The 26,132-nt window shown below is 43.2% G+C and overlaps 3 protein-coding genes across 6 annotated transcripts; 2 read left to right on the top strand and 1 right to left on the bottom strand.

Moving 5' to 3' along the window:
• The first annotated feature begins 1,895 nt into the window (after positions 1-1,895).
• On the top strand, positions 1,896-2,741 carry LOC135706886 (cytochrome c oxidase copper chaperone). The gene is made up of 3 exons (XM_065228566.1): positions 1,896-1,994; positions 2,063-2,268; positions 2,367-2,741. The coding sequence occupies exons 2-3, from the start codon at positions 2,117-2,119 to the stop codon at positions 2,449-2,451; spliced, it is 237 nt and encodes a 78-aa protein (XP_065084638.1). The 5' UTR covers positions 1,896-1,994; positions 2,063-2,116; the 3' UTR covers positions 2,452-2,741.
• Positions 2,742-2,788: 47 nt separating this feature from the next.
• Positions 2,789-3,699, bottom strand: c12.1 (spliceosome-associated protein CWC15). Its single transcript, XM_065228565.1, has 2 exons — positions 3,500-3,699; positions 2,789-3,430 (listed from the first exon to the last, which is right to left on the bottom strand). The coding sequence occupies exons 1-2, from the start codon at positions 3,628-3,630 to the stop codon at positions 2,857-2,859; spliced, it is 705 nt and encodes a 234-aa protein (XP_065084637.1). The 5' UTR covers positions 3,631-3,699; the 3' UTR covers positions 2,789-2,856.
• A 13,163-nt stretch (positions 3,700-16,862) lies between these two features.
• On the top strand, positions 16,863-22,979 carry Usp16-45 (ubiquitin specific protease 16/45). Of its 4 annotated transcripts, XM_065228548.1 has the most exons (5): positions 16,863-16,993; positions 17,417-17,778; positions 17,851-18,650; positions 18,715-20,378; positions 22,227-22,979. In XM_065228548.1, exons 2-4 carry the CDS (start codon positions 17,443-17,445, stop codon positions 20,357-20,359), a joined length of 2,781 nt encoding a protein of 926 aa, XP_065084620.1. In that variant the 5' UTR covers positions 16,863-16,993; positions 17,417-17,442; the 3' UTR covers positions 20,360-20,378; positions 22,227-22,979. The 4 variants fall into 4 exon arrangements, with proteins under 4 accessions (XP_065084620.1, XP_065084616.1, XP_065084618.1 ...); XM_065228544.1 differs by having other exon boundaries at positions 18,715-22,979; XM_065228546.1 differs by having other exon boundaries at positions 16,898-16,914; positions 18,715-22,979.
• The last annotated feature ends 3,153 nt before the right edge of the window (positions 22,980-26,132 follow it).

The following is a 26,132-nucleotide window of genomic DNA, read 5'->3' as shown; positions in this document are numbered from 1 at the left end:
CACTTTTCCCCCCGCGACCTCTTCGCCTATATAGTGACAAAGCTGTATCACCATTTGTATACCCACCATGATCACTACTGTTTTGAATACATTTATGTTCTCAATTATGTGTACTTTTAGCTTAATCTTGAAGTATAACCAAAACTCTTGCTTTTACGTAAATTGAACTTATAACTGTAGTTCTTATTTGATGGCTTTCTCTCTCGATTTTGAGTTGATTCATTTCCCGTGCTTTGGAAGTATTTTGGATACTTATACACAGCAAAAAAAGTTGTTGAATATTACATCGAAACTGCTGCAACCAGGTCAATCCACCGTTTGTGTAATATCACATTGTACGATGTATATCGATTTTGCGAACAAAATTACATCCATTGATGTAATATTGTATCTGCTTTTTGCTATTACATCATTATTTCATACGTCAGCTTGAATTACGTTGATCGATATTACATTTTTTTTTGCTGTGTATATTTTAATATATCAAGAAGTTCAAAAGACTTAATTTTGAGTTGTTTCGATTCTCCGTGCATCTGTCAACTTATTGTCACTCCCAACATAGTTTACCCATTTTTTTGTAGGTTCAGTTTTGATCGATCTGGGTGGATTCTACCCAAAATTTTGAAGATTTGAAATAGTGTCCAGAGTTTTTGGTGGGAAACCGTTCACGGAAAGACGAAATAACTCAAAATTAAGTCTTTTACACTCATCTTGACAGCTAAGTGCAACCAGACAAAATTGAGTTCTTTGCGAAATATCCAATTTTGAGTATTTTGCGAAGACTTCGTGTTGAGTGAAATGTAACTGTGTCATGAAGAGCGAGTATTGGGTGAAAAGTACTTAAAACCGAGTATTGATTTAGAAATTATCGTTAAAAAATTTGAACGTTAATTTTTTCTCTTCAATGTTAAAATTAAAAACCATTACAAATCAGTCATAGTAGTTCTATTTATTTTTTATAAACACTCATACAACTTGCATCAGTCAAGGCACCAGTCCACTGTTAGAATTTAGAATTGTGTTTTACCTTAGATATTTGCACAGCAAATTTCTATCAGCTTTCGACCAACTCTGAGCTCTCTTAGCATATGAGATGCTGCAAATCTTCAGCATTCCTTCGCTGCTCACGCTAGCAAATGTGTTGGGAATAAGTGACTCGAATACTAGACTTGCAACGTATGCCCAGCGGTACACGGGAAACTTCCATCATCAGATCCGGACACCATTGCATATCTCCTGGGATCCTGGGAATTCAAAATTTCAATATTTTTTAAATTTCCATATGAGAGATGTAAACTTACCACATTGTTTAGTCCGTTATTAAGTTATTCTAATTTTTCCGAACAACATTAACTATAAGATCTGTTGCTTCCGCCAGGCGATAAAAAAAAAACAAACCAAAATGCAAATGGCGCACGCGTGATTTTTCATCCAAATCCAAGTGCAATCGCAACACTTGATTTTGGATACGTTCATAGCGCGGAAAATGAAACAACTCAAAATCGAGATGAAAAGTCCGCAAAAATAAGAACTCTCTCAAGACTACTGTTTGAGTACAGTTAACGAAGAGTGAGAGTTATTGTTGTACTTCAAGATTAAGTTTAAAGTACTCATCAATGAAAACAAAATTGTATCCAAAACAGTAGTGCTAGAGAAGTACTTATTTTTAAGTACTTTTCATCTCGATTTTGAGTAATTTCGTCTTTCCGTGTTGAGAGAAAATGTTACACAGATGGATTCTGCACCACTGACTGTTGCATCAATCATCACAGCCCTGCCGGGGATGTGTGACAGCTTGTTTAGTAATCTGTCAAAACCGTCAAAATCCACCCTTTGTTGTTGTGACTTTCACACGCTTCGGTAACTCATCCAGCCGTCAGAAGTTTTATTCCCCGAGCCGAGTCGAGTGCGGTCATTTTCGATTGCAGTTGTGAAATACTAATAGCAGAGCTGCTGCCAATCTATTTCTACCGAACGCATCACGCGACAATCTCGTAAGCATAGTCATTAAATCACAAGACATCTTGATACCAACCGATACTGATAACAAATTCTGTTCAAGGTCACATACGACTTAAGAAGAGCAAACTGCGAAGCACCACCGATAAACAAAAGCATGGGCAATTCCGTGAGTGCCAGTCCGGTAGCTGCGCTACCCGCAGCAACTTCCACCGCCGCGACGACGACACCAGCCGAAGTTAAGCCGGAGAAACCTAAGTGCAAGGCGTGCTGTGCTTGTCCGGAGACGAAGAAGGTTCGCGATGCTTGGTGAGTGTAACAGAATAGAATCCCATTGAAGGTTGCATTGTTATATAATTCTACTTTTTTCCCTACTTTCATGTTTCGGTTCTTGCGCTGACGAGCAGCATAATGGAACGGGGAGAGGAGTACTGCGGAGAACTGATCGAGAAGCATAAACAATGCATGCGGGATATGGGATTCAACATCTAGACGAGCCTGACGACTGATTTCCTGCTATGGAGGATGTTTTTTTATCTACCAAATTCCCGTTGTTTCAGCTGAGTCATGATCCATTGACTTTCATTTCATTCTCGCCCCCATCCCAAATCCCGCCACTCACAATTGTATTGGATTGTGCTTTAGTTACGTCGCTGTGTACATAGGAAATAGGAAGGCTGTCTAATCGGTTTAATTTATTGAAATTACTTCTGATCGATTAGTTCAGAGTGTTGTACTTAAAATCTGGGTCATAATAAAAGATGATTTAAGTACAAGAAAAAGGATGTTCTTTCAATCAAACATAATTATCGCGTTCCTTTGAAACATATTATATTAGAGTATATGATTATACATAGTTTGACAGCGAATTAATCTAAAAAGAACCTTAAACCCTACTTACTTGATATACTTGTCCATGAACTTCTTGTGGAACTCGGACCGCAGCGAATCGTTGATGAACTGGTTTGTCTTTTTCTCCGGTTCCGATCGGGCGCAGTTCTTGAACACCACATCGTCGTCCCAGCGTCGCTTCACCTTCAGCTCCGCCTTCGCCGTCGATGCGTAGTTCAGCAATGGATTTCCCGAGAGGATGTTCTCCATCCGGATTCGCTCATCTTCCTGACGTTTTTCCTGTTCCTTCTTAGCCGTATCCTGTGCCCGTTCCCGCTTGATTTTGTTCAGCTCGGCCAACAGGGCAGCCGTGTCGTCTTCATCCGAGTCGGAATCGGAATTCTCACTATCTACTGGATCATCGGCATCGAGATTCTGTGGCGCAGCGTCAACCTTCTGGCGTTTACTGCTGCTTCCTCCGGTGCTGCTGTTGGCTTCGATCGCCCGCCGTACCACCGACGACGGAGCAGCCGAGGTTGCTGCCTTGCTGCCGCCGGATTTGGTCTCGCGTTCACGCTTCTCCAGTTCCTCACGGAAATCACGGCTTCGTAGCTCTTCGGTCGTTCCCTGGCCAGGATCTCTGTGAACAAAACAAATACAATCAATTTGTGCTAACAAAGGAAGCTTAAGCGGGTGACCAATTCCATACCTGTACTTGAGTTTGGTGTGCGACGGAAGATCACGACTGCTGTACTGCTTGGACAGGGCGCTGAGATCCTTTTCGCCACGGCCACTGCCACCCCGTGCCGGATCAAACGTTGGCCGAGCTGCGGTGGTCATTTTGGGGCAGTTTCTATATTGTTTTTACCTGTTTTTCCACGATATTTTAGGTTGAGACTGGAAAGTGATGTTTTGCGTGCAAAATGTTTTCGTTTTTTGACAGTTCACATGGCTCCTCGGAAACGACCGAGAGCTGTTGGTGGCGAACCGGTTATAAAAATCGAACCAATTGCACACTGAAAAGAAATTAAAAAAAAAAACTACCCAAATTCAAATTCTTTTGAGGTTCGTTTTGAGGTTCTCGAACATCCGTGACTGCAAGTAGGCAATTTTGGGTAAACACCTGGCAACAAGGCTTTCTAGGACTGGGAAAATTCACTTTATCTGACTTTCTCGTGGTTCCCTGAGTAAAAGTCTTGAACAAACTTATACCCTAACACGTCCTAATTTTTTGGTACCGCCCTCTTTATGAATTTTGGAATGTTGTCCCGATGCCAGTTGTATACTGCCTAACTAAAGCATGTTACGACATTGCCGTCCAAGAGTGTTTTTTTTTCAGAAAATTACTTGAGGAACATTTTTTAGGAACATTTAAAAACGATATCTCGTTGTCTTACCCCTCGTTAGGGTGACTTTTCAAATTGGGTAACCCCTAAAAATCTACACTCAGAAAATATTCAAATCTATATAGTATAAAAGCTACGCTAAATCGCAACTCTCCCGACCGACGCATAGGTCGGTATAAAACGAAAGAATACGAACTTAGTATAAAAATGGTTTATGCATTGTAATGTTGAAAGTCGTGATAATGATAAGATGTATACAAGCTGTTTATTGGTGTGGATGCGTTTTTTTTTTTATTTCGATCAAGTAAAAAGCTGATTTTGAAAACAAAAAATAAACATAGTGTTCTCAAATACTGGAGATATATGGCCCACCAGATAACGTACATCTGATTGATTCTCGTAATCCACCTGTTTCATTGTTGTCATCCATCCAATGAAGCTCAGCTACTGGCTCGTAAAAGTTTCAGTTGCATGTCGGAAATCTTGTCTAATCCTTATAAATTAAATGCTAAAAGTTGTTCGTTATTTCCCATCGGAAGGCGTTCAGTTTTAGCTCCTCGAACACAATTCGGTGGAACTGATTATCATAGATGTGCAGTTTTATCCTTGCAGAAAATATTGATTTCTCCTTTGAAGCTAGCTCCTCGATCTTTTTCAACCCGACTTACAGCTCCTTAAGAATATTTAACTATTACTATCGGGTCCTCATCGTTTCTTGACTGAGACTAGAAGTGCAGTCTATAGTTGGTAATGTTCAGCGTTTCAATGACCGATCCACTAGACGAACAAATGTACGAGGAACGAAAATGGAAATAACTGTAACGGCTATGCGTGCTATTGCGATAGATATTACGCCTGCTTATCAATTTTTAGATGTTATTTGAAATATACTGAATGAATTCAACGCCGTTATTCGAACATAGTATATTTTTTAAATCATTTTTTAATCTGAACAATATTGAGATGAGCAAAATGGAGAATCGAACAGTCATGAGGAATTCCCTCTCAGACTTCAAACAACTTACAAACACAACGCCGAATCCTTGACCGAGGAAAGCAAAGGGAACAGTACTCTCGTGAAAACTCACGCCGAGCACACTCACCATAACCTAGTGATATACAAACTATTGAACGAAATAGATTCAATACTTTTCACCAATATTTATTGATCAGCTTTTCCAATACAGAATGATTTTACAATGTTTCTTCTCTTCGTCCTAACTGCCAAGCAACTGGTTAAACTAGTGATTGATATCTCTTCAAATCCTACCATCAAGCAAAAGCTCTCTTGTCACGCTGCTTGTTGCCAAGCTCGCTGTTCTTGAGCGAAAGCTCACCTTTCTCTCTCTCTCAAACGTATGCACTGTCAAAAATAACACAGAGGAAATTGCCTGATTTATACCATCTCAACACTTCCCCTCAATTTCCATTCCTAACAGACTAATCATTTTCAAAAACTTTGATCTTGTTAGGGGTTTTGTAAAAACATCAGCTACCTGATGCTCAGAAGGCACATATTTCAATGTTATCTTCTTATTTTGGAACATGTACTTCACGTCAATATGTTTAGTGCGTTGGTGATCGCGGGGCTCTTCCGCAATTTTAATGCATGGAATATTGTCCCCGAATATTGTGAATGGAACTGCTAGAGTACCAACCTCTCACAACATGTTTGACAACCTGTGGAAGTCCTCCGGCACCCAGCAGAAATCGTCCAGCACGACGAGATCTCTCCACTATTACACTTACCTGCTTGACTGCTTGAATACCACTGATGCCGACTCACAGCGATGCCGAGAGTCGATGTCAAATCATTGCCGTTCACGCGGTTTGGTTGGTAGTATTCCTAGGGGTGTGCAAAACCCTTTCACACTGTGGGTAGGGTTGTGCGCATGTACTCACATCTCACTTCCTCTCCGAAAAAAAAATGAAGAAAAAAATGATTTCATCTTACGGGTGAAACGGCATAACTTAATTGTACTTAAGTTCAAATTCTAACTTGCGGTAAGCCAAAAAACTTAAATCGTTAACAGTATTGGAAATTATGTTCAGATTTCCTATTTATGGACACATCATTGCTTATCAATTCTGTTAAGCCTTTTTTAATTATTTAACCCCGGTTCGGATCTTCAATTTATTTTAAAACTGTTTTTGTATTCATTTAATTTGTATTCAGTTAGCAAATGATTCCATTTAGTATAGTTACAAAATATCTTCGACTTCTTGAACATAGTTGTGCAAATATTCAGGAATCCTTTTTTCTCTAACAGGGCGTGATTTAGGCTGTGCAGCGGGTTGTTCCATACTTAACTCGGTGTAGTTGTCTTCTGTAGCCTCGCGCCAATCAAAAACCTTTTTGGTTTGCGAAACGTGGCGCTTCAAAAGTTGTCCTTCATCGTCCGTAAGTACTAGGCTGCCATTATTTTGTTCCAGTACCGTAAATCGCTTCGGATCGAACCTGGTATCCCCTTTTACGCGGGTGTGCCGTTCAACAATTACTGTGTCTCCCGGTTTTATTTGGCACTTCCTTGCACCTCTGCGACTGTCCTCGCGTTCTTTAGCTTTAGCTTGGCTTCTCGATCTCGTTCGTTGATAATTTCTTGGTCGTGTTCAACTTTCCCAGAGCTCAATAGAGGTAAGTCCCGCCTGACCTTCCGACCCATCATCACTTCTTCTGGAGGAACACCAGTGATTGAATGAGCTGCAGCATTATGAGCTTGAATTGCAGCTCGTAGCTCCTCCATATAACTGGTACCTGAAGAAAACGCCGCAGCCATTGCTTTATTGACTGTCTTCATGTAGTTCTCCACTAACCCATTTTGCTGAGGGAACAGAGGTGTTGAGAACACGAATTTGATTCCCCTTTCTTCACAGTACTTTTTATACTCCTCTCCGTTGAACGGTGGACCATTATCTGTTTTGATATTCTTTGGAAACCCTTCTCTATCGAAGAGCTCCTCCATCACTTTACGAGTAAATTCAAAACTTGTAGACTTCACTATGCGGGCTATCAAAAATCTGGAGCGATAATCTACAACGAGAAGGACGTACAGTATGCAAAAAAAGTTTATCCACCCCCCTACCAATTTACATTTATTTTTGTTTTTCTGGTGAAAATCAGTTTAATTTTATGAGTGTTCTTCCATGATTTATCAATTTATGCTTCTTTATCACATTGCCATTGAAAATATGGCGTTTATATCTTTTCTTGAGATTTCATGTGATAAATTATGTAAAATTGTAAAAAATTACGCAAAAAAAGTTTATCCACCCCCAAACGGATACTATGATTTAAGTGTGTTTTACAGAGTTTTAGTGTGTATTCTGCAACTTTCTCGAATGTAAACATTGTGTCTATCTGTCATTTAGTGCTCTTGAAGTTTTCGTGCTCAAAATTTCAATTTTGTGTTCAAAATTGGAAGTTATTTGTTTCAAAATGCCCAAAAAAGACCAAATTTCGATCAGTATCCGAAATTTAACTATTGAACATCACAAAACTGGCAAAAGCTACCGTGATATTGCCGATATTGTCCAGCTTCACAAATATACGGTCACTAGAATTGTGCAGATGTACAAAAAGCGTGGATCTATCTCACCAGCTAGGCGATCGGGGCGTCCTTCAAAGACAACTAACCGAATTGACAGAGCTATCGTGAAGAAGGCGGAGCTGGACCGGGGACTATCAGCTCCGAAAATTGCGAAACAGATTGAAAGCGAGTTTTCCATTCAACTGACATCACAATCCGTACGAAATTGTCTTCATAAGAAAACCTTTAAGGGTAAAGTAGCTCTTAAGAAGCAATGGTTGTCAGCAAAATAATTAAAAAAAAAAGATTGAAGTGGACCACATTTCATGGACCAGTGATGACTGGACTAAGGTGATCTGGTCAGACGAGACGAAAATAATGCTGTTTGGGTCACCATTGATACCATCAGACCATACCATCAGATACCATAAAATTTTGGTCCATGAAATGTGGTCCTGGGCCCACTTCAATCTTTTTATGAAATATATTGCGGACAACCATGGCTTCTTAAGAGCTACTCTGCCCTTAAAACTTTTCTTATGAAGACGATTTCGTACGGATTGTGATGTCAGTTGAATTGAAAACTCGCTTTCAATCTGTTTCGCAATTTTCGGAGCTGATAGACCCCGGTCCAGCTCCGCCTTCTTCACGATAGCTCTGTCAATTCGGTTAGTTGTCTTTGAAGGACGCCCCGATCGCTTAGCTGGTGAGATAGATCCACGCTTTTTGTACATCTGCACAATTCTAGTGACCGTATATTTGTGAAGCTGGACAATATCGGCAATATCACGGTAGCTTTTGCCAGTTTTGTGATGTTCAATAGTCAAATTTCGGATACTGATCGAAATTTGGTCTTTTTTGAGCATTTTGAAACAAATAACTTCCAATTTTGAACACAAAATTGAAATTTTGAGCACGAAAACTTCAAGAGCACTAAATGACAGATAGACACAATGTTTACATTCGAGAAAGTTGCAGAATACACACTAAAACTCTGTAAAACACACTTAAGTCATAGTATCCGTTTGGGGGTGGATAAACTTTTTTTGCGTAATTCTTTACCATTTTTCATAATTTATCACATGAAGTCTCAAGAAAAGATATAAACGCCGTTTTTTCAATGGCAATGTGATAAAAAAGCATAAATTGATAAATCATGGAAGAACACTCATAAAATTAAACTGATTTTCACCAGAAAAACAAAAATAAATGTAAATTGGTAGGGGGGTGGATAAACTTTTTTTGCATACTGTGTATGCCACCAAACCTTGAGTATGGTCCATTGAAGTCCATTGCAATGGTTTCCCATACTTCTTTTGGCGCGAACACGCGTTCCATTGGAGTTGGTTTCTCGGGCCGTCCGGTAGCTGCACATGTTGCGCAGGATTTGACCCAGTTTTCGGCATCCTTAGAGATTCCTGGCCACCAAACGCGCTCTCTAAGTATGCTCTTTAATTTAGCTGTCATCGGATGACCCTGATGTGCAATTTGTAAGGTCTTATGCCGCAGATCCTCTGGAATTACTGCACAGCCATTCTTTACGAGAATACCATTTTCCGCAGATAGATCATCCGCCACCGACTGGTAGACCTGCAATTGTTTCGACCAATCACTGAATTTTAGAGCTCGCATCACATCCTGTAGTGTTGCATCCTTGTCCGTTGCGCTTCGAATTTCTTTTTCAGTCAAGAACCCTGCTACGTTGATCTCAAGTGTACCGATCTCCCATGGGCTCGTGTCTTCTTCAAATGGACCGTCCTCGCCATGATATAATCGAGATGAAGGATCCGCAATATTTTCTCTGCCCCTCACATACTCAACATCGTAACTGTACGGGCTGAGTCTTAAAGCCCAGCCATCTGCTCTAGTTAGGGCGCGTTTGGAATCCTCGCGAGATCTATTTAGAATGAAGATAACACCTTGAGCGTCAGTACGAAGGGTAAAATGCCTCCCCAATAGAAAATAAGAGAAGTGCTCTACGGCCCACACGGTGCTCAGAGCTTCTCGCTGGTTTTGTGCGTATTTTTTTTCGGTAGAGGTTAGTGCCTTCGACGCAAAGCTAATAATCCGTGATTTATTGAGCGCGTCTTCTTGGACGAGGACCGCCCCCAACGCATTTGGAGATGCGTCAGTATATAGTATTGTTTTGTCCGTGTCCGAAAAGAAACCTAAAGCTATTGTGCATCGAGCGATTTGGTTCTTTGTTTCCTCGAACGCTTTCGATTGACTTGGGCCCCAATTCCATGATTTCGACGTAGCAATAGACCATAACGGATTTGTTAAGTCTGCGAAATTTCTTATGTGTGGGCTAATAAAGGATGCTAGTCCGAGGAAACTTCGCAGTTCGGAGGCGGTAGTCGGTTGACGAAATTGCTGCAGATGCTTTACCTTTAACTCGTCCACGTGAAATCCGGATTCATCCAATTCATGACCGAGAAATTTTATGCGACGCTTATCTAGTTCGCATTTGGCTGTATTTAGCGTCAGATTATTGTTTCTTAATATCTGCAACACTTGAGCGACAATTGTGTGGAGTTCTTCTAATGACCCAGCGAACACTAGAATATCGTCAATGTAAACAATGACGTTTTTTACGTTCCCCAATATGCGCATCATTTCTCTCTGAAAAATTTCAGGTGCACAATTCACACCAAACATGAGTCTCGTAAACCGGTACATACCATTCTCGGCCAGGAACGTTGTTACATCTCGTGATTCCTGGTGTAACTCAAGATGGTAATAAGCGCTAGTAAGATCTAGTTTGGAGAAAAACTTTGCTCCGTGTAACTTTGACTTCATTTCTTGGATTAATGGCAAGCGGAAATATTCGCGCTTAATCGCTATGTTGGGTGCCCTCATATTAACAACTAGGCGGAAATCGTTCTTGTTAGAATTCAATTTATTTTTAATAGGATTCGCAGCTTTGGCTGCTTATGACGAAAGCTCAGAGACGAGATCAGAGATCAAACAACTAGCAGAGTAGTGTGTGTGCATAAAGCACGAAACGGTAGAAGCTATAGCAGACAGAATTCCGCGTAGATAGATAAACATCACTAGAGCTACAAATCAGTTGAGAAAGACATTGTCACTTGAACTTTTGCATATTATCTTCTATGACTAATACTTTTTTGGTTACCAATAATAAATCTTATTAATAGTAAAGATTATCGTTTGGTTATTGGGTGGTGGATTTCATCTCCAACTAAAAGGAAGAAAAAGGGTTTGGGAAATATTATTTGGAGAAGATTTTTCTCAAATAATATTTCTCTTCGTATTGAGCCTATTCAAATAGGTTGGTGGTGAGAACTTCTGGAGAGAGATTCTTCTCTCAGAAATTCGTCCCATTCTCTGTGCACTCTCATATACTTTAACAGTTCTTCCCTTTTGCTACAGCGGACATTCCACTAATCCATTCAGGTGCTTTTGTTACTCTTTCGATGATTCCCCGAGCTTCCATCTCCTGAAGCCGAAGTTTTGCCTCCTCTCGAAACGCTGCTGGAACGTTGTAATAAGCGTTTCGTTCGGGGGGGATGGATCTATCGATGTTGAATTTTACTTTGATATTAGGCATTTTCGGGAAGGTTTCCAGTGTGGCAGGTTTTGAGCAATGATTAACTGTCATCCCCACTGTCAACAAACTCATATCACTGGCAGTAGATCTTCCAAGTAATGAGCGACGACCCTCGGGGATAACAATAAACTCTGCTCGAATCGCCTTGGTGGGACCGCTTTTGAGTCGCACATCTGCTCTGAAAACGCATAGCACCGACATTGGTTTATCCGTGGCGTACGCCCTTAAATCGTTGACTTTTGCGGAATCGACTAGTTCCAGTTTTGCGGACCCACTTTCATACTCAATTCGCAAACGATTCCAGTCTCTTCCCCCAATGACATTGACGTCAGCACCGGAATCGATTAGAAAATTGATAGGATTGGAGTCACCCAAACGACAGTCGACTAAAACATCATCGAGAGACAATGAATTGATATTCTGTAAAGGAAATGGGGAAAAGGGAACAAGAACAAAACGGTAAGATGAAAAATCCTACTCCTCAGTTTATTTTATTTATTAGCCAGGAACTATGGTTTTAATTCAATTAATGTCACAGATTTACTTGTGAAGAAGTAATTGGAAGAGTAGAATACGATTTAATTTATACCTTTCCGTTTCCATTATCTTCGTTGACACGGCTATTACTGCGTTTATCCTCCTCTACGCGGTTCACACGTCGACGGCGACAGGTCACCGAAAAATGCCCCCGCTGGCCACATGTGTTGCAATTTCTGGTTAAGGCTGGACATTGTTCGTTATGGTGAGCCAGATGATTACAACGTGAGCATCGACCACGTCTGCCCACGTAGCCACCACCTCCACGAAAGCGCTTCGACGAAAGCCCCGCCGCATTTTGGCATCTATGGCGATGATCAACTGGCTGTGCTTGTTCGAATGTTCTCTTAGTTCGGTTTACCACTGATACTTCCGTAGCCTCGGGGGGAGCTCTCTCTGGTTCGAAAGCCTCGCAACGTGTTGCCGATTGAACAATAAAGTTGGCGTCGTATCCAAACATTCTGGCCGTCTTGGCTAGTTCTTGGTTATTCATCCCCTTTAGTAGCTGAGCACGGACAAACCGAATCTGGTCATTGCCTCCATATCCGCATAGCCTCACCTCATCTGTCAGGCGGGCATGGAATGCCATTGCCGTTTCGTCCCTTTCCTGTCGCATACGACAAAAAGCCTCGTGCTCCGCAGCCGTATCCGTCATCGATTTTAAGTAATTGTCGATGTTTGCTACGAATTTTTCGTAGCAACCAGGATCGTCGAGATTTGGCCTCAGCTGTGCGGCCCGTACAATGCCTTGCATTTGCTCTCCGAGAGAGAGAAAAAGAAGCCGTGATCGACGCGCTGGATCGTTGGTATTTGAGAGTGAAGCAGTTATTTCAAAAGTCTCAATGAACCGCTTCCAGGCTTCCCACATTTTGCTTGCCGGGGTGTCTTTTGGGACTGGTTTCAACTGGTCCCATCGAAATGCTGCACCTTCAGTATGAGGTGCAGCGATACCGGTGCCGAGATTGGAATGACCCCATGTGTGATCCGTAGATTTGTCTTTGTCGTCAGGCTTGTTTGCGTGATCGGTGGTTTGGACTATCATCTGTGCAAGTTCAGTAATTGCAACTTCAAGTCGGTGGAGCCGGTCAGAAGATGTACTTACTGGTTGGGGATTCTCGGCCGTTCCGGTGGAAAAACCTCCTGTTGTATGGTCGTTGTAAAGCGGCTGGCGTGAAACGATATTTTCATCTCGCTTCGAACCACTTTCGACTGCATCGCCCGGTGCATGATTTATTTCCAATGGGTCATTGGAATCCTCTGGGTCCGTAGGAATATTTTCGGTGAATTCGATTAGACACTCCTCGCCATTCGCTTCGCCAATCGCATTTGGGTCACTATTTTCTTCACTTTCCATTTTGCTGATAGCTATAAAATACGCGGTAAACGAATTGCGTTACTAAAATCACCATAAAATCAAGATATAATTTTTCATATTTATTTATCACCCCAACTATTGGGAAGGAAGAAAAAAAGAAATTAGCAACCAGTGCTCTTATATTCCGCAAAGAAAAAAAAAATGCTTCAAAAAATCCAGTTTCATTTACGGCAATGCGATATGAAAAATAAAATATATATACGTATTAATTTCACACAGTTATACAGTTAAACTATTTGCATATCAGCGCACCCAAAAAAAAATGTGGCTTCGCTTTATCATCTACGTTTCTGTCTTGTGGGGAAAACTAGCACTAGCTTGTGCTAGAATAGACATTGGCATGTCGTGCCATGTCAGATTCGTGTTTGTTGACAGACAATAATCCCTCAACTGTATAAAATGGCCTAGGAGAGAAAAAAAAAATCACACAACAACCTTGATAAAATTATTGGGTCAAGACAAGCCACCGTCTTCTTTTTTCGTTTTGTTACAATATGCTGGTTGTAGTGAAGAGATCAGCTTATGACATCATATGATCAGTACATCGACTTTTTCTAGAGTTTACTGGTTCATTTCGAAACAAACTCGGTCCTCCCGACCTGTATTGACGCTCGTCCCGAGCTACAAAACAACGGATGTCTCGATGCAAACCTTAACCTCCCTGTTGATGTGGTTGTCTCAATCCACAGCCGACGGTCGCCTCGACCCGCTTCTGTCGGAAATGATCATACAGTGTGCGTCCTGCTTCACTACAACCATAGAGGTAACTCTAAGACCACTGGGTCCCGAAGAAAATCATTATTATTTTTGGCTCACTCAGTACCAGAACAACGGTCCCAAGCAGTCCCAAGCTATTTCACTCACCCCTGCATGTTCTGCATCAATCCACACACCCCTGATGTTATCTGTCAAACTTTCATAGCGAATCAAAACAAACATAGTGTAGTAATAGAATTTCAACTAGAATAGGGTACGTTAATCGTTTGCTTGGGACCAATAGGCTACTAAAGTGGTGAGCCAATTTAAAATCGTTAGTTTCGTATTGATTGTTGCTACAACTATGTGTCTACACACACTCACAAACGTGAGGTTACAACCACTATGTTGGCCGTCTCGACACAACGCGTAATTTCTATGTCTACTCACACACGTCAACCAGACGCGAGGCTCAACAACTTCTTTGCTGATCGCTTTGACACAACGTAAAACAATTTTCTATCTCGTCGTTGAAAAAACAAAAAAAAAAACGAACACAAAACCAAACAATAAATCCTTTGTTGCTGCTATTTTGATTACTTCGGTCACACTTTTTGAGCACTTCTTAGCGTCAGTCATGGTTGACCGCCATTTTGCCGTACGAGAAAAAAAAAATTATTCACTTAAGGTTTCTCCACCATTTTGTTAACTTTGTTCCACGTTTTATTTTTGTACTGAACGATTTCTGCCAGGGAACCATGAATAATTTACTTGATTCGATTTATTTGTGTCCAAAAGAAATGAACACAAACCTGGCACGGATCGCCATTGTGGAAGTCCTCCGGCACCCAGCAGAAATCGTCCAGCACGACGAGATCTCTCCACTATTACACTTACCTGCTTGACTGCTTGAATACCACTGATGCCGACTCACAGCGATGCCGAGAGTCGATGTCAAATCATTGCCGTTCACGCGGTTTGGTTGGTAGTATTCCTAGGGGTGTGCAAAACCCTTTCACACTGTGGGTAGGGTTGTGCGCATGTACTCACACAACCAAATGCCCTCCTTGGATGCTGCACAAAGCGAGACCAGCTCCGCCTCGGTTGATGACAAGCTGACGAGTTGTTGCCGCTTCGTACTCCATGACACGAGGTTCCCATATACCGTAAACGCACTTCCAGAAATTGATCTCCTATCCTCTTCGTCATTGGCAAAATCTGCATCCGCGTATCCCAAAAGTGGTGCCTCGTTGTCCCTCCTTCGATAAATCAAGCATAGATTGCGGGTTCCTTGAAGGTATCTCAGAATCCGCTTGAGTCCAGTCCAGTGGGTGTCATCTGGGTTACTCTGAAATCGACTGAAAATACTGACCGCAAACGTAATGTCCGGTCTACTCATTTTCCGCTTCCAAGAAAATATCTTCCTCCTCATCATCATCATCTCTTGTCTCCTCATTTTTAACTTCTACAAACTCTGGTTCTTGAGCTTCAGGAAACATTTGAGATTGTGGTAAAGCTAGCTCAAAAATTTCATCATTCCTCTCTGGATTGGACACTTCCTCATTGTTGGAAATTTCATCCTTTCTATGAAAATAAAATTTTCCTTCATCGAAAATGACGTCTCTTGAGATGACAATTTTATTCTCATTATCATCCCACAGACGAAAACCATTCGGAGCATAACCGACCATGGCCAAAATCCTGCTCTTTCCATCAAGCTTGCTTCGATGCACCTTGTTAATGTGTGCATAAGCAATACAACCAAACACCTTTAATTAATTACTGACATCTGGCTTGCAATTGAACCACATTTCATAAGGTGTCTTTAATCCAGACAATGCACTTGTGGGGCTTCGGTTTGTCAAATAAGCAGCGACATACACCGCATCTCCCCACAAAGCATAAGGCATTGCACCTTCATGTAATATGGTTGTAGCCTTTTCCAACAGAGTGCGAGTCATGCGTTCGCTCACTCCATTCTGTTGAGGGGTGTATGGGGCAGTAGGTATCATCTGGATCCCTTTGCTAGTGCAAAAGGCCATGAATTCTTTACCAAAATACTCACCACCATTATCCGATCTCAACTTGGAAATTTTCAAATTAAATTGAGCTGAGACCATTGCCTCATACTCAACAAATTTTTTAAACACATCACTCTTATGTTTGATCAAATAAACGATCACGAAATGAGTGAAATCGTCAATAAAGGAGACATAATACCTGAATCCATCATAAGTCTCGTCAGTCATATGGCCACAAACATCGCTATGAATCAACTCTAGAGGCCTCCTTGAACGAACTCTTTCTTCTTTCTTAAACACTTCTCGTGATTGCTTACCTATTATGCATCCTTTGCATACAATAGGATCAAGCTCCTCATTTCCAAGTCCAATATCAAGCCCTTCAACCATATGATTCCTGACTAACTTTTTCAAATTGGTTTCTCCCAGATGAGCGAATCGTTTGTGCCAAGTACTAACATTGCTTGAAATTTTTCCTAGATTTGCATAATGATAATGCCCTGATAGCGATATTTTTTTCGAACCCACACACTTTCATCTCGATTTTTAAATTAAGATTTAAAGCAAAACAACAACTTCACTGTTTGACACTAAACTAACAAACTGACAGCTCGCTCCCATACGAAGTGGCACCGAGGGGCGCTAATAAGGTGATTTTTGTAAATGTAATCGAACTTATTTAAAATAGTTCCAGTGGGTTCCATTTTTAATGCAGATTACGAATATGTATTTACCTCAATACCCTTAAAGAACCCAATTCACAAACGTCAGAGAAGTCTATACCCCTAAGGAACCCAATTCGCGGTAATTTCATAGGCACCACCCGGTAATCCATGTTGGCGGAAAGCCCTCGTGTTGAACTGATCCACCATCGACCACAAAGGGTAGAACCCGTCGTCTATTTTCGTCTGGCGTTTTCGTTAAATCAAAAACTTCTACTCGGGTAATCATCTGTCATTCACTCCGTTTCTGTCAGTCATCTCACCTTTGTGCTGGTCTAAAAAATTGACGACGACGAGACGCAGTGCGAAAGATGAAAACTTTCTGCTCCGTACGTATTTTGAGGTGTTTTTAAATTGAATTTTGTGCGCTGAATCATCGATCCGGTTTGCGAAATCCGTAGTGCAAAAGTAAGTTGACAATGCGGTGTTCCGAGGTTCGTTGGAATTCGCTGGGGCTGGGCGCTTCCGTGCGCAGGAATGACTTCTTTTCCTTTGGTGCAAATGCAATTAACCTCAATTATTGTGGTGGGGGAATGAATGGATGATCCGTGCACGGGAGAGAGTGGTCCCTGTCGTGTGATGTGTGTTGGTTGTCCGCAGTGAAAAGGCGTAGAAAGTGGAAAAGTCTAGTTCTGGATCCACCAGGATTGGTCCGGTGAATTATTTCTGGTGGTTTGGGAGTGCCACAGCTAGAGTAGGAGGTTCTTTGTGTGTTGAATGTTTTCTAGGTCAACGGGGAGGAGGTTGCGTCTCTTCCCCCGTGGCCGCCGTTCCGCCGCAGCAGCACCCAGTCTGGTGGATTGATATATTCTTTGTTTGGTGGGTTTTCAGGTGCTTGAGGCCGTCCCGAGTGCGCGATGGTGAAGAAAAAGTGCAATGAGATCAGGGACGACGATTCCTCGACGGAATCGAACGACGATGCGCGGTTGCATCCCCACTCCGCTCCGGGGGATAAGTGCGTCCACGTGAAGAAAGCAATCGACCCGACGATGGTCAAGAAGAAGCTGAAATTGAACGGTCTGGAGAAGCACTGTCCCAAATGCGTGGAGGACAAGACCCTGGATCTGGCGGCCGCTGGGGATGGCGAGGTGGAGGGAGCGATGTCCTACGATATGTGTTTATGGCTATGCCTCCAGTGTGGAACGCAGCTGTGCGGGCGGTACCGTAACCAGCATGCCCTTGCTCATTACAAGGTAAGGTTTGGGGTTTAAGCTATCTGGCTTGGTAGTAGGAGGGGATTTTGATGGGGTTTTTCTTTTCGTCAGACTCCCCGGTCAGAACCGCATTCGGTGGCAATGAATACGACCGAGTTCAAGGTCTGGTGCTACCAGTGTGACTATGAGGTGAACCCCAAGTTGGTGCCCAAGCTGGCAGATTGCGTCGAGTTTGTGAAACGAGAAGCGGAGAAGGCCAAGGATGGCCCACCGGCTATAACCAATATTGAACAGAAACTACTTGCAACGGTCGATGACCTCCGGGCGGTAATGGGTGATGCCATGCCAATACCCATTGCTTCCGGATCGACCGTCACCAGCAGTACCATGGGACTGGCCAGCGGTCAGAATCGACCGAAAGGCACCAACTCGATTGCTCCTCTTACGACACCAAACTATCGAGATCTCCGGTTGGACATTTACAGGGATCCCAATGCCGCCATCATTGATGGTCTCCCGCGAGTTCGAGGCCTGTCCAACTTGGGTAATACCTGCTTTTACAATGCCGTGCTTCAGTGTCTTGCCCGGACTCCGTTCCTGTTGGACGTTCTGAAGGAATCTGCTACGAAAGGGGAAAAGTTCCAACTGCCAGGTGGACTGCTGAAGCACAAGGATGGATCCGAAACGGAACTGAGACCGATCAATAGCGAGCTGGATGTATGGGGCAGTTTGACGGAGTCCCTGGCCTACACGCTAACAGAGCTGCAGTCCGAAGGCGGCGTTTTCTCGCCGAGCAACCTGTTGCGACAACTGACCGCCAAGTGGCCCCAGTTTGCCGGTGCCGAGCAGCATGATTCGCACGAGCTGCTCAGACATTTACTGGTGAGCGTTGCGGTTGAAGATTTAAGGAGGTGAGTTACGGTGGATCGCGTTCTACACTCTGATGTTGAATCTAAATCTTTCCTTTGTCCACAGATACCAACTGGTGATCCTGATTTCGTTAGGCTATAGCAAAAATGTCAATCCCCAAACCGTCGAAAATTCTATGAAGGAAAAAATCAAATTCTACGGCGCGCAAGCAGAAGATCGGATCTTCCGTCCGGAGCCGGTGTTCCGGGGCTTCCTCGTGTCGACCCTTACCTGCCAGGAGTGCTACCACGTGTCCTCTCGGCACGAGTCCTTCCTGGATCTTTCGCTGCCGGTGAGCGTCGAAAAGCCGCAACCTCCTATCCGACGGAAAGGCAGTCCGGAACCCGATTACGGCTTTGGTGCTTCCTCTTCCGGGGCAACCTGCAAACCGCTGAGCAGTAAGGAGCGCCGACGTGTCAAGAAAGCCAATCGTGCCGCTGTTAAGAAGGACAAGAACCTGCTCAATTCGAATGCCACGGCGGCCGGTGCCACAGGGCCAGAAACGGGAACGGATTCCGGTGCCGGCGGAGGAGCTGACGGTGAGTCCGAGGCAGATGACGACGGAATGTCCGATGCGGATGTGGAAGACAATCTAACGGATGATTCGCAACCGAAGAAATTCGGCGGCGCTCAGATAGATCAAAACGGCAACCAACAGTCGTCGGTTGGACCGGAAAAGCGCGATGACACACCGGAGAACCCGAACAAGGAAGGCGTCGGGGACGGCAACGTGGTTTGTGAGCTAGGTTTGAGTGCCGAGGGAGTGGCCATCATGATGGAGAAGATGACGCTGAACAGTAGCGGTGATCAGCAGCAGGACGAGCAGGATGCCAAAAACTTGAAGACACGTCGCCAGAGAACCTACAGCCATGCCGACTGGGGAAGTACGTTGGCCCCACGATACCAATGCGAAGAAAACGAATGTTCCATTCAATCCTGCTTGAACGGCTTCACGGTCGCCGAACTGATGACTGGCAGTAACAAGGTCTGCTGCCTTGCCTGCACCGAACGAATCAACGGCAAGGACGGCAAATCGGTCAATACGAATGCAACGAAGCAGTTTCTGATTTCTTCCCCACCGGCTGTCCTCATCCTGCACCTCAAACGCTTCCAGGTCGGACCTCGCGGAATGCTACGAAAGATCACCAAATCCGTTACGTTTCCCTTCGTGCTGGACATTGCTCCGTTCTGCGGTTCCCGGGTAAAAAAGCTGCCCAACGTTATGCCCGGCCAGAAGAAACTGCTCTACTCGTTGTACGGAATCGTGGAACATTCGGGCACCATGCACGGAGGACACTACGTAGCCTATGTGAAAGTCCGTCCACAGCTTCCACGAGACGATATGCGGTGGGAGTTCCTGCCGAAGGGATCCAAAGCCGAACTGGACCAGAAGGACGAGGAAGCCCTTCAGCTCGAACGGGAACTGGCCAAAGAACAGGCCCGCAATATGACCACCGCCGCCAGGGACAGTGACGATGCGCTCAGTTCGTCCAGCAGCTTGTCGAGCAGTCGATCCAGCACCGGAATGACCACCTCCGACGGCGACGAGGAAGGCGCCGTGGGTTACACGCCCAAGGCGGAAATCCTACCGGACGTGGACCCACCGCCCGGCAAGTGGTACTACGTGTCCGACAGTCACGTCCGCGAGACGACCGAAGAGCAGGTGCTGAACGCCCAAGCCTATTTGCTGTTCTACGAGCGGATTTTCTAAGCGGCAGAAACGTCAACAGGTACGAGTGGGTGCGGGAAAAAATCTTGACGGGTTGATGCAAGGTCGTTGCGTTTGGTGGCAATGTTGTCGAATATCTTGATTTTGTTTGGCGTTGTAGGAATAAACTGTTGTGAATTGTTTCCATAAACAAAAAAAAAACGTTATGGCTGAATGGAAGAGGATGAGAGGAATTTTCAGCCGGTTGTTATCTTTGTTATCTGGCATTCTTACAACATGTCCCACCTGATACGCTTTTGTAGCTTTGGCGACTTTCTGAATGCAGAGGACTTTCCAGGGGAATATTTCTAGTGAATTTTAAGGAGAAATTCAATTGCATGGGAATTTATGAACAGATGCTTAGGACAATGGAATTGTGATGAGAATTCCAGGTGAACTTTAAGGAGAAATAGCCATGAGATTTCCTTTAAAAAATGGTAATTCTGACTAGAATTCCAAAATGATTATGGGATTTATAAACAATTCTAAAAGAAATTGAAGGGAGGACTTCGGTCACGTCTATTTTGAAATTCCAGGGAAATTCTGAGCAGAGATCGTAGGAGGTTTCAAATCAAATTCCTGTCAGAATGTCAAGCATGGCAACTGAAACGAGTATTCAGTGGAGAATTTGAGCGAGAATTAGCGGAGTTAATTGACCAGTTCCACGCCAGCTGACGAATCGGTTTTATTTTTACCTCTCCGAATTCCTTGAAACTTCGCATAATTGTTCACTTGATAACATTAAGAAGGTAGCATGCAACTTACCTTTTCCCTCGTTGCTCTCAGCGTTTTCGCAGGCGTCGGGGCACTAGTTATTTTGGTTGCGGCGCACTTTCGTTCGTCCATTCGCGCACTAATGTGGACCGTTCTATCGGCCGGTTCTGGCCCGGTTTCTTGGAAAAACACTAGGAGCACGAAGGAGGCAATTCTTTACTCCTTTGGCTACCACACAATAGACGGACACTCGCGAACCACCAATCCCATGCATTCAAGAGCGCCTATATGTATCGGCTGGGATTGGGGACCAGCTCCAGAATCGTGCACTACCGAGACTGGGTTTCTCCTGTTCTGGTCAGCCTTAACAGCCCGATCCAGTTGCCACACTTGGCGGCACACAGGCGAAGGCAATTTTCGATGCTGTTCTCCAATACTCGACTGTAGAATTAGGAATAGTTGATTTTAACAATAGATGTCACTAGTAAGAAAAGGCCTCCTCCCGTGCCCTAGTTCCCATATATTTAAGATAAACTTTTAAAGCCCGAAAGCCACTAGTCCCAAATGATTATAGGACAAATGAAAATTTTGAAATTTCTGTTGTAAGGCCACTTTTTAAAGATGTTGAAAATTAGATTTGATGAGAATTCTAAACGAATTCGGTGATGAATTTTACGAGAGACAATTTGGAGAACAATTTCAATTTAGGAGAACTACTTATAAGTTAGTTCTGAAGACAATTTGTTGGTGACTCCGCGGAGAGAGTTAACATGGCCGAATTCCTCCGGCACAAACATGAGTCATGGCCCCAAGTTGTAGCATTAGACCATGTCCCATGAAATTCAAATATACCCATAAACGTGAGTGGGAAGGAAGTGCTGTCCTCCCATTCCTGTTTCGCGTCTCCCTCGCTCTCAATGGAAACCGGAATCCGAAGTGCTAAATATACTTGGGAGAGGATAAAAGGATGTAAGCAGCAAACGGACACCCCGGAGATTCCTGAATTTCAGCCCAAAATCCAAAATCTTCGACAGCATTGCCTAACGAAATTTCATAATCAACCACCCCCCCGAACGAGGTCAGTCGTTGGATGCATAATTTTAAAAGAGAATCACATTATTTTCCCTTCCACGTGCTCGAAACTGTCATCCGTCAGAGACGTTTGTTTGACAACAACAATAAGAAATCCCTATTGATCAACCTACTGCATATAATCCGAGCATTTAAGTGGACAGAAAATGGAATGAGGATCCCCTAATTACCACGGTTAGATGTTACTCACAGTGTATGAATTAACAAACGTGAAGAAGAAGAAAGCTATTTAATTTATTATGCAAGTTGTCCTCACATCATTGATTGCAAAACAAATAAAATACACACACCACACTGGAGTGCGTTGTTTGATGATTAAACTAGAAACTTATTGCGTAAAGGCAACCAACCTCTACTCTCTAGCTCTATCCTACTTCTTTCGTAATGCGAAAACTGTACTAAGAAAGGAAAGGCAAGAGAAAGGAAAAACCGCTAGATAATAAGAACCTAAAGAGATTCGCTGCTTTCGCGCTTCGTCGTTCGCAGTGTGGAAATTTTCACTGTGACGAACAAAAAACCGAAATGATTTATAACACACATAAAACTAGATATTGACTACCTACTTAAACAGCATGCATAAATCTACGCAATTTACTCTGCATTCAAATGGACTATAATTATGAGTGGAAGGAACGAAACGAATCGAAGCGTAAATTGAGGGAAAGAATAATGAAAACAATAATATGATAAAATCAATTTTCAAAATCCTTTTGCCTAGCGAGCCTCAGATTAGTATACATATAAAAAATATATTGTAATTTACCGACATCCAGGAAGATTTTTTTCTCAAATAAAACAAGAATTATTGCTGCAGAAATTCGGAGGGGTTTGTTATTGGTAGTAAGTTCAATATCACCATTGCAATGATCAATTTATTTGTTTCGAACCATAAGAAATCCAAGGCTAAAGCCAAAGACTACAAATCAAGAAGACTGGCAACTGTTCCCTTCTCCTTTGAAGCACTAGTGTTAGTGAGACTGCTCATAAACAGTGACTGTGGTACTCGTTGTTGTTTTGTTGTTGCTCTACAAAATGTCACGGCAATTTGTATCCTAATCCCAAGTGGTTTTCCAACACCAAACCGAAAAAATTGTCATGGTGGATCAAGTAGAGGATTGAAACTCGGATCGATACCTAGTGAAACTAACATTTACTTGTGAGCGAGGAACCGAAATATTGTTTATTTTGCCAGTTGGAAGCAATCAATTATAAAGGAATTGGCAGCTTCCATCAACATTGAGGGAACTACCGACAGCTGCTGAAAATTCAAGGATTCAAAAAGAAGAAAGATCCGGTACCTACATCACGATCCAACGGAAGGAAATGTTGGTGAAAATGAAAGGTTGAAGGACTACAATCCCAAACGGTACGTATTGATAAAGAATATATTTCCATTTTAGATGTTGTCAGAACATGAAACCACCGGATAGTGATCCTCTGTATGCTTTAACAATTCTCAGAATCAACCGACCCCTTCCGGAGAATGATAACAACAGTGTCGGATTGGCCAGTGACATTCAAATGGTCAGCGAGTACTGTGTCAAGTTGCCGACCGTCACAACTTAACTCCCCCCGTTGTGGCCAGCTGCCAAAGCCGTGCGGAACGGGCATGCATTTTACTACGAATGCCCATAAATGCATCACTAAAGTGTAACCGTTCTGTTACAAAGGTTCAATACAATATTTTAAATATGCACCATGTGATCGAGCATGCAAATAAATTTGTGTAACACTTGCGGTGAAACCCACTGGGCAGACGATACGGCCATGCTTAACGGCCGACTGCTGAATAAGGTGCGCATGGCCGCGGCAAAATGGTGACACGGAGTCACGGGTGATGAGCTGAAGGGTTCTGCGATGCTTAGAGAACGGCCGTCGTTCACTTTAAAGGGCGAACACGAAATTATTGCGACACATTCAACAGGGCATTACTTTTTTACCATTGGGTAAAAATCAACCAAATTTTGCACACTTTCTCATTGATGTGTATTGTGTACATGCTGTCAAACTCGAAGTCGTGTTTTTTGATTCAACGAAAATGGAGGTGAACCAACGCGAGTTGAGAGAACAAATTCTTTCCAAACACCTGGAATTTCCTGACCTGTCGCACCGGCAGTTGGGAAAAATGTTGAACATTCACCATTCAACCGTCTCCAGAGTGTTGAAGCGGTTCCAAGAGCGGTTGACGTTGGACCACGGCAAAGGAGCTGGAAGAAAACCGGGACCGGAGAACAAAAAGACGGAGGGAAAGGTGAAGCGGATGATTAAAGCAAATCCCAACGTCTCAAGCCGTGATTTGGCTAAAAAGATCGGCATGTCGCAGAGCTACGTCCAGAATGCAAAGAAGAGAGCTGGACTACATACATACAAGGTACAGAACTTCCCAAACCGCGATGAGCGGCAACAATCGACGGCTAAAACTCGGGCACGGAAGCTCTACGAGAAGATGCTGACAAAATATGGCTGCTGTGTGATGGACGACGAAACGCATATAAAAGCCGATTTTAAGCCAATTCCGGGGTTGGAGTTTTTCACCGGCAAGAGTAAGTTCGATGTGGACGACAAATTTAAAAAGAAGAAAATGTCGAAGTTCGCCTCCAAATATCTCATTTGGCAGGCCATCTGCTCTTGCGGACTGAGGAGTGAGCCTTTCGTGACAAAGGGCACAGTAAATGGCGAGATCTACAAATCTGAGTGCCTCGAGAAGCGCCTTTTGCCGTTCTTGCAGCAGCACGACGAAGCTCCGCTATTTTGGCCAGATTTGGCATCATGCCACTATTCTAAAAGTGTCCTGGAGTGGTATGAGGCCAATTCTGTCCATTTTGTTCCAAAGGACATGAATCCGCCAAACTGTCCGGAGCTGCGCCCGATGGAGCAGTACTGGGCAATAATGAAGCGGGAACTTCGGAAGAGCAAGAAGACAGTCAAAGACGAGAAGGACATGTTAAGAAAATGGAAAAAAAAAACTGAGAAACTGGTACCGGATGACACTGTAAAGACTTTGATGGAGGGCATCAAGCGAAAATGCGTTCAATTTTACACTCAAGGCTCCATCGATTAACTTTTCTTTTGATTGTTGAAGTAAATATATGAATAAAACTACCCTAAAATTTTGGTTTGATTCTAAACATTATAAGAAAATTGGTATGACATTTTCGGTGTCGCAATAATTTCGTGTTCGCCCTTTATCTCAGGCGAGCGTGTAGACCAGAAGTGTCTGTGGAATACATTTTAACAGAATACAGTGCGAGTAGTGAATCAAGGTGAAGTGGAAATCACCAATTCAGCTGATTTAGGTAAAGTCCAAGTCATCCTCTAAATTGGTCCAAGGCACTAATGGATGTTACCTCCTCGCTAGGACCTTTCTTTTCAACCAATCAAATGGTTTTCTGGTTGGCGAGTCAAAGACCGCCATTGCACGCTACGGTCTAGGTGACATTTAGTTACCTTGACCTAACCGTAAATGACATCGTTCCGGAACCACAGCGAGCGCTCGCTGGTCTGCAGTCGTCGTAGTCGCCATCGTCATCAAGGGTATGTGCCAAGAAAATCGAACACAACACCACACAATCCACACTATCGGTAATTGGAGAAATACAGTGTTTAAATTGATCCGCGTTGTGTTTCAGTTTAATTGAAAGCTTGAGTGCCTTTTCATCCGCGTAGCCCCTCCAGTTTGCCCCAGTAGTGCGCCGACTCTGAGACACAGTTCAAGGAGTCTCGTGCTGCTGAGTTGTTGTCAGGCAGAACATTGGTTTCAAAAGGGCTTAGGGAAAGTGGATCATAATTCTGAGATAGCAAATTAATGATCGAGGAAGGTCCCACCATCATTGTGAAATTGCCATTACATTTTACAATTTACATACGCATTGAATTTTACTCGTTGTCTGCATAAATCAAAGTAAGAAACGTATCACTTTTTACGACAATCATAACAAAACCAAAAAATGACAGCTATTGATTTCTACAT

The sequence above is a fragment of the Ochlerotatus camptorhynchus genome, unplaced genomic scaffold, assembly GCF_037179485.1.
Source record: "Ochlerotatus camptorhynchus isolate MF236.1 unplaced genomic scaffold, CSIRO-AGI_Acam_v1.1 ptg000293l, whole genome shotgun sequence".
In the NCBI taxonomy this organism is placed as follows: domain Eukaryota; kingdom Metazoa; phylum Arthropoda; class Insecta; order Diptera; family Culicidae; genus Ochlerotatus; species Ochlerotatus camptorhynchus.
This window is presented reverse-complemented; position numbering and strand designations above follow the sequence as displayed.